This window comes from Dunckerocampus dactyliophorus, chromosome 8 (genome assembly GCF_027744805.1).
Source record: "Dunckerocampus dactyliophorus isolate RoL2022-P2 chromosome 8, RoL_Ddac_1.1, whole genome shotgun sequence".
NCBI lineage: Eukaryota > Metazoa > Chordata > Actinopteri > Syngnathiformes > Syngnathidae > Dunckerocampus > Dunckerocampus dactyliophorus.
In genome coordinates this window covers 21,227,641-21,239,971 of record NC_072826.1, presented here as the reverse complement: position 1 = coordinate 21,239,971, position 12,331 = coordinate 21,227,641, and the positions used below count along the sequence as shown (strand labels likewise).

At 40.4% G+C, this 12,331-nt stretch overlaps 1 protein-coding gene across 1 annotated transcript in view; it reads left to right on the top strand.

The window, feature by feature from the left end:
- kif5ab (kinesin family member 5A, b) overlaps positions 1-12,331 on the top strand; it is a 131,988-nt gene that overhangs the window by 57,568 nt on the left and 62,089 nt on the right. The window contains exons 3-10 of the mRNA XM_054785530.1: positions 1,346-1,419; positions 3,931-4,035; positions 4,293-4,341; positions 7,245-7,300; positions 8,967-9,054; positions 9,132-9,256; positions 10,152-10,256; positions 11,487-11,635. Of these exons, the coding sequence (XP_054641505.1) occupies positions 1,346-1,419; positions 3,931-4,035; positions 4,293-4,341; positions 7,245-7,300; positions 8,967-9,054; positions 9,132-9,256; positions 10,152-10,256; positions 11,487-11,635 (751 nt within the window). The remainder of the gene's footprint in view (positions 1-1,345; positions 1,420-3,930; positions 4,036-4,292; positions 4,342-7,244; positions 7,301-8,966; positions 9,055-9,131; positions 9,257-10,151; positions 10,257-11,486; positions 11,636-12,331) is intronic.

Sequence of the window (12,331 nt, the reverse complement as noted above, 5' to 3'; positions counted from 1 at the left end):
GAGCTAGGTTACAGCAGCCGTGTGGGAGCATGCGGCATCAAGCTTCTGCTGCCTGGCCTCATGTACCTCAGCGGAGGTATGCTGTCCGACAGTGACGGCGATATAACAGACTCAGTGCATACACCCGGTCTTTCTGGTGGGTCTCCTCAGCAGTTCCTACCGGGCTCCCTGCCTCCTGGCCTTGACCTCGAGGTGCGGTGGTTTCTGAACACTTCATCTCCAGTCAAATACGTAAGGGGACAAAGATGAGTGCATAAGATAAAATAGAGTGCTGCCATTGTTCAGAAGAGATGAGAACGGTGCTGCACTCTGCAACTATTAATGCCACCCTTCAGGCAAAGAACTTTTCAAAAAAATAAAATAATAATCACCCTGTTCAAACTCTTACCATTGCACTTGCACCTTCCGAAAAAGAAAAACTTTGGTGTCCAAATTGTGGCCCAATGGCATTTTTGGCCAGAAGCTTGTTCTTTGTTCTTTCTAACGAGATAAAAAGATATTACGATAATTTGCTTTGTTACAGCAATGCTTACAGTAAATAGTTTATAGATTATACATTATACTGGCCTACAATGGATTGATTTTAATATCTTTAATGTACACATCAAAGTGGTCCTCCAGATCCTTTGTTTCTGTTTGCTGTATCAATGTTTATTTTTTATTTGCGAATTTTATTTATTGGCTAAATACCTGCCAGTACATTGCAATTTCATTTAAAAAATCATTTAATACAAAAGCTAAGCAAAAGCTCTTATTCCCTTACTGTACCAAAATGAACCGAAATACGGAGGTACATACCAAACCGAACTGTGATGATGGTGTACCGTTAAACTCCGACTGAAAACCATGAATCCGATCCAGACTGACAAAAAGCCATCCATTCACTTTCTATGCCGCTTATTTTCACTAGGGTCGCAGTGGTATACTGGAGCCTATCCCAGCTGACTTGGGGAGAGAGGCGGGGTACACCCTGGACTGGTCGCCAGGGCACATATAGACAAACAACCATTCTCACCCATATTCATACCTATGGACAATTTAGAGTCGCCAATTAACTTGTCATGCATATTTTTGGAATGTGGGAGGAATTGGGATGATGCCCAACAGAGATTCTAACCCAGATCTTTCAGATCTCGACTGTGTGGCCAACATGCTAACCACTAGGCCAACGCGCACACACATAATTCAAGACCGATTTGATGCTCGCTGAACCAAGGTGTCATTCTCAACTGTAAAACTTTAGACACTTTTGACTTTTTTTTTTTTTTTTTTTTTAACACTGCATAGATTTTTTTCTTCTTGCTTTCTTTCTTTAACATGCATTTGATCTCCCTCTGCCTCTCAGATGTTCTCGGAGGATACAACGGCACTATCTTTGCCTATGGCCAAACATCCTCGGGAAAGACGCACACAATGGAGGTACAGTACTGAATTATGTATAATTTAACAGTTACATATTTCTGTGGCACATACCACATATATACCAGACTAGATACACGTTTGATACAGTCATTGTAGCCTCTTTCCAGCAAAATTGGCCTATCAAAAATCAACTGTATATGCAGCATTAATTCCCATTAATTCAGCTGTGCCTTTCACACAGAATTCAGCAAAAGTGGTATATCTCATATCCCAGACAGATGCAGTGGTATGAAAAAGCATTTGCCCCTTCCTGATTTGTTATTTTTTGCATGTTTGTCACACTTAAATGTTTCAGATCAAACAAATTAAAATATTATTCAGTGACAGCACAAATGAACACAATATGCAGTTTTAAAATTTAACTTTTTATTAATGGAGAAAAAAAAAACCTAACCTACATGGCCATGTGTGAAAAACTGATTGCACCCCTGTTAAAACCTAACTTAACTGAGATTAATTGAGATCGATAAGTCTGGAAAAGGTTCTAAAGCCATTTCTAAAGCTTTGGGACTCCAGCGAACCACAGTGAGCGCCATTATCCACAAATGGTGAAAATATGGAACAGTGGTTGTCAGGTTCGGCGTGAGCCATTGTGGATCCCAAAATACAGAGACACGGGTTCCGTTTAACAAAAATTATTTACCAAAAGTCTCCTCAAGGCATGGAGGGAAAATAATACTAATAAAAAGGTAGGCAGTACAAGAGTTCAAAAAAGGTAGACAGCCTGAGCTGCAAAAACGTGAAACCCAAAGCCACTACTAAAATACTAGACACAGCAGACAGGCGGCAGCAGAGCGACAACACAGAACATGACAGTATCCCCCCTCCTCATAAGGCGCTCACTGGCGGCCAACCTGTTTTATTGGGATGGAGTGAGTGGAAGTCACGGATGGGGGATGGGGCAAGGATACAGGAGCGGGAGATCCAGGAACTCTCCTCCGGACGGTTTCTCTCCCAGTCCAGATACTGCACCCCCCTAGCCCTCCTTCCTGAGTCCAATATGGCATACCAGCAGTAAAATATGGTGGTGGTAGTGTGATGGTCTGGAGCTGTTTTGCTGCTTCAAGACCTGAAAGACTTGCTGTGATAAATGGAACCACTGCTGATGTCCAGATCCTCTTCCTGCTGTCTTTCCTGTTGTACTATGAATGTCATTGAATGTAGATACATGTCGTCCTGATTCCAGTACTTTGATGACAAGGCCCTTGCAACAATGATATCAAAAGTCAAATGAATGTAATCCTTCTAGTCCTTGTTGTCATTGTGATACATACGCTATGTTTAATATGTATCCAGGTCGTTGATATCTTTGACAACAAACACTCTTGCTTCTGCTGGTCTTCCATTTAACTTGATGTAGATTTCTCCAAGAGCTTTGTATCGTTCTCTGCTACCTCAAGTTGTGTGCTTTCTAGGCGATGTCAGCGCTGCGTTTTGTCAGATGCTCATTCATGTAGACGTTTGTATCTTTCAGCTTCTTTCCCTGTTTCAGTAGTGCAGTTTTGAATCCTATTGAGATGTTGTGGCATGAGGCGGTTCATGCTGGAAAACCCTCCAATGTGGCTGAATGACAACAATTCTGCAAAGATGAGTAGGCCAATCCTCCACAGCGCTGTAAGAGACTCATTGCAAGTTAGCTCAAACGCTTGATTGCAGTTGTTGCTGCTGAAGGTGGCCCAACTAGTTATTAGGTTTGGGGGGCAATCACTTTTTCACACAGGGCCATGTAGATTTGGATTTTTTCCCCCTTAATAATAAAAAAAATTAATTTTACAACGGCATTTTGTGTTCAGTCGTGTTGTCATTGATTAATATTTAAATTTGGTTGATGATCTGAAACAACCATGCAAAACAAACATGCAAAAAAATAAGAAATCAAAAAGGGGGCAAACACTTTTTCACACCACTGTATACAGTATATTAACTTGTGCCTGCCTCACTGCAAGTTTTGAGGCCACACTGACTGTCCAAGCTAGTGCTAACATAGCCAAACAGCACACAGCTATGGTGCATTGAAGGACCACGGAATAAAGTGCGAAATCACAACATTTGATGAATAAACATTATCATAAAGCACAAAGCCACAAACATGTAAAATGTATGGGCTATTTTAACAGTGGTACCTGTATTTTACTGATATAATCACATATTTATAAATTATTGACGATTTACGGTAAATGAAATGTGTTTTCTGTGGGAAAAAAATGGCCTATTTTGGGAGAAAAAAATAAAACTGAATGCTGAAGCGTGAATGTGCGGGGATCCACTGTATTGCTGGGACGACGGCGACACGGTGTAAAAAGCCAGAGAAAAAGCCTGATATGTCCTGTGACTGTAAATATTCCTCCATCACTTTCAACTCTGCTCTCTTCCCAGCAGCACTCAGTGGGGAAGCACTTTATGAGTCTCTATGGGAAACAACCCCCCTTTTTCACGTCAAAAAGTCCCCTTCCCCGCTCTCTCCTCCTCTTCTCTTCACTTTGCATCTTGCTGTTTTCCTTCCTGCAGGGAAACCTCCACGACCCCCAAGGGATGGGCATCATTCCTCGAATTGCTGAAGACATTTTCGAACACATATTTGCCATGGATGAGAACCTAGAATTCCATATCAAGGTCGGTATAGATTGACTGTTTATGCTTGGCAGGCTGCTGCACTTTGTCAGACAAACTGTACAGTACGTGCCGGCACGGCGCTCAGACCTGTGATGTAATAATCCCCTGGTGGACGGCTGCGGTGTAATCAGCCAAGCATCAATAAATCACCATGTTTAAAGCGCTGTAATCCCACAGTATTTGTTACGCTGGAGGATAATACCTTGAAAGTGTGCAGCATCACCCCTAACAAATAACTGCTTTTACGTCCGTTGCAGGTATCCTACTTTGAGATCTACATGGATAAAATTCGTGACCTTCTGGACGGTGCGTGTTTAAGGCACACTGACGCAAATCACTGCACTTATATTCAGCAATAAACCTTCTTCATGTACTTATCTGAGAGAGAGCGACAGAGCGAGAGACTGCACATATTAGTGGCAGGCAGTGCATTTTGTACCTGGGCCTTCAGTGGGCCGGACAGAATTTTTTCCGCCAGACACCGTGAGAGCCGGTATCAAGTACAAAATGATAATAAATATTTACTGTAACAGGGTCACCTTTGTAGAGTGACAGAGTCATAAGTGATGCACCATGTAGGCATCTAATGTGTGAGGAACTCCCACCTTATGCGACCGCCATGAGATTGCAGCGATATCAACACTCGATCGATAATAATATCCCTTATCTGGGACAAAGTCCCCTTATCTTTGGTTCAGGGGCCGACTTACCATTAGGCCAACACAGGCAATTGCCTAGGGCCCCTCAATTTCTACAGGCCCCCCAAACATCTCATCAACTGATTTTTTTTCTTTGATTGAAAGTACATATTAGTGCTTTAGTCTTAATTCACATGCTTAAAACTACATCAAAACGCGTAATTTACCATGATCTTGATGATCCACTCTCCCTCCCTTCTCATGCAATGGAATATTCCATGGTACAGTCCATGTGCAGATTGATTCCGGAAGACGGGAGCGAAACAAAACTTGCTGGCGCGGAGTTACCCCAGTGGAGTGGAGAAGAGAAGAAGGCGAGAGGGAAACCTTTTTTTTTTTTAATAATCAAAACTGCCGAAGCGAGACAGACGCTCTTCACAGGAGCACAGCCGAGGAGAATGCAGTAGATTTAGGGATAAAGCTGACAGTGATGCTTTTCATCACAAAGATGTGAGTATGAAAGCACTAAACTATATTAAATGTTGCTTAATGTTCTTATCAATTACAGTAAAAATGTTGAGATGATTGACTTGTTAGGTAATAATAATCCAAGAGGATTTTAAGGACTTTATCTGGCTCAGGAAATAGGAGAATTTTGTCATATTCACACTTTAGTAGATGATAAACATTACTATTTTACATTGTTTTGGTGGGAAGAGGGTAAATAAACATGGCAATGTAACCAGCAGCTTAAATTGACAGATACAGATAACTGATTTCAAAAGTAGGAAAAAAAAGTGGCCTAAATTACATACTCACTTTTTGTAAAAATTTAAATAAAATTACAAAACTTCTCAGTGCAGTAGAAGGATGTGGAGGGACCCAGTGACTGGGTTTGCCTTGGGCCCCCAAATGACTACTCCCCAGCTTTGGATAAATAGTCATTAATTTGCCTGACTTACATTACTGCTATTATGGTAGCGTCGAGTTAGTGACCAATGTCCACCGTTGATCAGCGGTACACCAGTGCTTGTAAAGTTGGAGCTCAGCCAAATGCACAAGCATAAATAGAACGGTTTGCTGATGAAAGGTTCAGACAACTCCAAACATCTACACTACGACATCATCCGAAACATTTCACAATCAATATTTATCGAATAAGAAGATAAAAATATAAAAGTAAAGTAAAATATGTCTATTCACCGGAAATGCCAGTTTTCCTCCTCGGTCAGCCATTGTGGGCGTAACTTATCTTGTTGAACAGTTTTGTTCTGATCAGCCAATCAGTACTGGGGGCCTGCCTCTTCGCTTTGATCAACCAATCAGAAGTGGGGGGCCTGCAAGCTGGCCCTGAAAGGCGAATCAGAAGTCTGAATGATCGGCTAAAAAAAAAAAAACAGCGACATTGCTAATAGTATGTATGTGACTGGGGCCACCACCCCCACTCCTGGTTCTGAAGGCTTTGAGCAGATTATATTGATATGGCAACACATAGAAGCATGCATACATACACGTACACTACTGGAAGCACTACAGTCAAGAAACATGCTAAATTAATATAATTTAATGGAACAAATTGTCGTGTTGCGCTCTCAGAGCACAGTGCGCTCCCCCAGAATGCAATGACATCAAAACCAGGAAAGGTACAAGACATGGCTTGAACCAAAAAATAGCCAGGGCTTGACAAAGTACAATGCAGAGGTCCAAAACTTACGTGGCAAAGTATCGGCATTGAGCACAACCAACAGAAGAGAATAATCCAGCAACAAACAAAGGACACAACTCAACTTAAATAGAAACACTAATTACTAATGAGACACAGGTGCAACTATGCAGTGACCGCACAGCTGCTGGCGATGGTGCAGAAACAGGAAGTGGGAAGACTACTAAGGAAAAAACTAATGAAATGACAAATGAAAACACAGACAACAGCGTGACACAAATACTACAATTTAAGTTTGAAATGTAGGTTAGTGCTACATAGTTAGGCCAGCAGAGAAGGCCTTGCTGGCACACATATTCACACATACATTGAAATGATAGTGGCCCATGCATACAGCATCCCTGTGATTGAATCTTTAATGGAGAAAAGTTTCTGAATGGAAATAATGAGCAGCTAAACAATGAAAAAGGGGGGAAATGGATGCACGGACAATAAACACACAAACCTGAGCAGATGCATTGTGCAGTCAAATTTAATTACCACTCAGTCTGATTGTAGAAATTAGCAAAGTACCTCCACTTAACCTCATAGTAATTAGAGTCACGCTCATATCAGCCACATCTGACTCATCGAGTACCTGGGCTGTATCTTAAAATACTGCCTTTGTTGTGTACTAGAATAAGGCAATGAAAATATTTTAACACAATAATATACATATTGTTAAATGAATACCTCTAAGTGAGCATTAATAGCTTTGTAAGGCTGAATTTGTGATACAGCTCTTGTATTGGCTCTTATTACATCATGCAAGTGCGTTGGTTAAGTGGTCTGTGGTCATGACCTACATGTTTGTGTGTGCGTGTAACACAATGACCTTGGTTCTTCTCCCTCTCCTCACTCAACTGCAGTTACAAAAACCAACCTGTCAGTGCATGAAGACAAACACAGAGTTCCTTACGTGAAGGTGAGTTGTCCTCCAGCAGTCATGTTGACATGGTGCAACAGTACTACTAACTAGTAAGATACCACAAGTGTAGTATATTAGATTTTAATCAAATCTAATCTATTGGAAATGTGTGTTGAAAGTGTATTTGAAATTTTAAAAGTGCTTTTAGCAAACCCGACTTGTGTGTCTGTAGCTTTAATGCTAATGAGCTGTGCAATTATACACTGCATCAACTTTTAACATATACAGTGGAACCTTGGTTAGCGTCATTTTGTTACAGAAAGTCTGACTCTAACTGAAACTTTAACCAAATCAATTTTTCTCATAAGAAATAATTTAAATCCAATCAATCTGTTCCAGAGAGCCAAAAAACACATTTTATAGATTTACAATTCTAGTTTTACATGCATAAAACAATTTGAAATGCATAGAAATGATGAATGAAAGGGACAAATGAACATTTAAGGTTACTTTTACCATTATTAAAGACATAATTATTGCCAGGACACTTGGCAGCGAGATCAACACAGACACAATTTTTAACATCATGTCAGGTTAGCCTATTTACTGAAGAACAACAGAATTATCAACCTTACAGCTAGTGTTGGGCATTGAGTCTCAAGCATCGATTGGGAACCGGGACTAACAGTCTGATTCTCCCGGGATCGTTCAGTTTTTTAAATTTCGATTTGAACTTTCGATGCCCTGTCCGCTGACTGGAAGAAATAGCTGCGAACACCAAAGAAGAAAGAAACCAGTGAGCACCAACGAAAAAGAAGCGGCTAAAAACAGTGAATTTGCAAGAGTGATATCATGCAAAGGAGGGTGCACGATCACCATGATTAACCACCTCCAGATTCATGGTGCAGAAATAACAGTGTGAGTGCCCCGTATTTGATGCGCTACACTGGACTTCCTTAAAGAAGTCAGAATCACGGAAGTCAAACACTACAACTACCCTTTCCAAAAAATTAGAATGTCATGGAATTGACATATCGTTTTGAAAGTACCATATTTTTGATTGATTTGATGTCATCCTAATTTCTTTCTTTTTTTTCCTGCAAAAACTGAGAAGTAAATGGTGATTTCTTCACAGTATTCTAATTTTTTGAATTCCTGTTTTCGTGGGTTTAATGAGCTGGAAGCCCAAATTATGTAAAAATAAACAAATAAATACTTGAAATCGTTTAAATTGTGGGCCCTGAATCTATAATCTATGAAAGTTTAACTTTTTGAATGGAATTATGGAAATTAAACAACTTTTCCATGACATTCTAATTTTTTGGAAAGGGTCTGTATATGACGTCTGTCTCATGCCAATGTAAACGAGGGTTTCAGGATGCTTTATTTTAAGATGCGTAGCAAAGCCTGCTTTTTTTGTTTTACTTCATGACGTCATGAAAAGCTGGAGCTTCAAAAGCGAGCGTTTGAGCACGTCTTCCCTCAAAAGTGAATCAAACAAATGCGGGAAAAGGTAAAGAGTTTTCTCACATTTGGTGCTCATAAACGGGCTCTAGGGACACATTGACCATCATTATAAAGTCACTTTTGCATAATTGGGGACTGTTACTAGAATGATGGTTCAAGACTTTTTGCACAGTATCGGAGTTTGTTAATCAGATGCAGTAAGTTTGTGCACGTTTTATCATTAATCAATGAGTGCACACGTTTGTCTTCCGACAAGGGATGCACAGAGCGTTTTGTCACAAGTCCAGACGAGGTGATGGATGTGATAGACGAGGGCAAGGTGAACCGCCACGTCGCCGTCACCAGTGAGTAGCACTCTTGTACTTCTTTCTGTGTGTTCTTTATCGACTGTGAACTTAGTGGTTCTCCTGTTGTTTCCCAGACATGAACGAGCACAGCTCCCGCAGTCACAGCATTTTCCTGATCAGCATCAAACAAGAGAATGTGGAGACTGAGCAGAAGCTGAGCGGGAAGCTTTACCTGGTGGACCTGGCTGGGAGTGAGAAGGTAGACAGTATATTTTTTAAAAAGCAGCTGCATGTGTTTATTTGCTATTGCACCTTTGCAGCCCATCAGAACTTCAATGAATTTCACCCCGGAGCTTCCTGAAAAGATGACACTTTGCGGCGGTGCTGGATTACAAATGACAACATTTAGACTCCCTCACACACACACACATACACACACAGGGGGCTGGCTCTTATTTTGGCAGGGTGCTAACATTTCCCTGTGATGCAATATCATGTTCAGTCTATTTAGCAATCCAATCAGTTTCTCTGTTGGAGAGAAAACACTTGCTTTTCTGTGAATCTGAAACAAATCCTGTGCAGAAAGGCTGAAAAATTGAGGTAAAATTGGAAGAAATCCATAAAAACTCCGGGTGAACATGGCCCTCAGCGTCCGGATATCGTTTAGTGTCGATTGTATATACATTTGATTAGTGTGTACATACTGTAGCTAGAAACTGATGCTGATGCTGCACCTTCAAGTCGCCCCTGGGATGCTCTGCTCACCATCCTCAGATGGAAATATTAATTAATGACTGTATGAGCTGCTGCTCTGCCTTGTTATCCTACAAAATAATGCCTCTGGTTATATTTCTGTAAATTACTGTATCCCATGACAGTTGTGGCATAATGAGGTGTTTCTTCCCAGTTAAAGATTAAAAAGAAATGTCCTGCAGAAACATGATTAATGCTAGTGTCTGTTTGTAACAGAAATGCATCCCGGAAATGAGTTTCTCCATATTCCGTAGTAATTTCCAGGAATTTAGTTGAAAACCTTCCACTAACGTACTCACTGATAACCGTAACTAACTGCATACAAGGACGGCTAAAACTGCTTCCATGCTTAAATGTTTTATGACGGTGTGACCATCAAATGTCTTACGTATGTGTGCCAGGTCAGCAAGACGGGTGCAGAGGGAGCGGTGCTGGACGAGGCCAAGAACATCAACAAGTCCTTGTCGGCCCTCGGCAACGTCATCTCAGCTTTGGCCGAAGGGACGGTAAGATGGAGAGTTTCTTATCAAAGTAGTCGCTTTAAGACCCTTAAAAAAATATTGCCTACTTCCTACACATTTCATTTGTTGAAATACTTACATATAGAGTAGATTCACAGCTATTTACGGATTTATTGGCTCTGCTTTAAATTGTAAATATATATATTTTTTTAAATGGTAAATTAAATAGAAAGTGGTTTGATGGTCTGCAGGGGAGAAAAGAGTGCTGCAGGTATGAATCCTGCAGAGGGTGTTTTCACGAGCCAACATTTTCAAGCAGGAAGATGTTTTGACAATGTTGTGTAACAGCATGTTTCATAAGTACAATAGTGTATACTGTATGCCTAAAATTATTTTGTAATGTGTAACATTCAATGTAAAATACATTTAATAACTGTCAGTATAATTTTTTTTGTTTTATTTTTAATGGGTGCATCCATTATTTGCAGTTTTCCGCTATTCGCTGAGGAACCTGGAATGTAATCCTTGTGAACAGCACTACTGTACTTAATTTTAAGTTTCGAAAAGCTCTGTAGTCCATTATAGGACTCTTTTGTTATATATTATCATATTTATCATACTGATACGGCGCTATAACATACTATTATTTCATTATATGAGAGATCACATGGTTCTACTCTCTGATAGTGAGGCGTGTGGTGTCCATTTTGACTGAAATTATGGTTTCTGTCCTTTAAAAGCGCTGACCTGCTCCTAAACTATAAATGTGGAATTGTAGGACTATGAATGTACAGTAAATGGGCTCATCTTATTATAACTGTGTCTTATAGGCTTATGAATGTGTCATAATTGTTATTTCACAGCTTATACAGTACATCTGCAGGGTTTTTGATTAGATCTTTCTATCTGTATGCCAAAGAAATGTCATTTGTTGTTTATGTTATGTCTGCTTCATTGATAGTTATTTGCCAAGGGTTGGATTTTGTTCCGCAGCCCTTGAACACACCATAGTTGTGTGCTATGACTGGCTACGCCGTGACTTTGGTTCCATCTCTTCATGGATAAATAATTATTAATACATTTTATATATTATATGCAAAACCAGCAGATGCCAGTGCTCCACCCATTGGGTACCCTAACACTGCCAAAAAATGGTCTGGCACCCTCACTGATTTTGACAAAAAAAAGTGATTCATAGTAATCAGAACCCATAGTGTTTGGTTTTAAAGTTTTTTTAATGCTCTGTCTCTGCTTGCTCCTTCCTGTCCTGTGCAGAAGTCTCATGTGCCGTACCGTGACAGCAAAATGACGCGGATCTTACAGGACTCTCTGGGGGGGAACTGTCGCACCACCATGTTTATCTGCTGCTCTCCCTCCAGCTACAATGACACAGAGACCAGGTCTACGCTCATGTTTGGCCAAAGGTAAAGCACACGCCTGGATGCTACTGCCACATTTGATTTTCACTTGTAATTACCTCCAACTTTTTGCAATTTCTGATTTGCGGTTGTTTAAAAAGAAATTAGGCTCTAATCATTGTTGAAGCAGATGTTTAAGCTCGGTCACACGTGACAGACTGCTGCCATGGTGGAATATGCACAATGCGAAAGAAGATGCTCTCCTCCAGTCAGGCTCCGCTAGCTGTTACATTACGTGACTAATCTGCATTTTAAAAGGAATCTGACGTCGAGAAGATAATGCAGCCTGCTTCTACTAATCAAATGACAACGTGCACTTAGAAAGGTCTATCTAGATGCACTCAGCTTGGCTTGCATGTGGCAATACTTAAGAAAGTAGTAATGAATATAGCTCCGGAGCTCCCCTTCCAGTATACTTAGAAGCCACAGCGCTAAATACACACATAGACATGGTTAGGAGCTAAAGATGTGCAGTGCAACCTGAAAATTTAGAATTTCACTCCAATATTTTTGGAAAATAGGCCTCTAAAGTCTCATGAAATGTTGGAGGTTGACGCTGTATCTTGTGTTCAGTGAGCAGCTAAAGCAGGGGTGTCCAAAGTGCAAAGTGGCCCGCACATTTTAAAAGTACAATTAAAAAAGAAAAGCAACTGCAAAAATGGAAAAAGAGCAGTAATTGTATGACAATAAAGACAAAATATT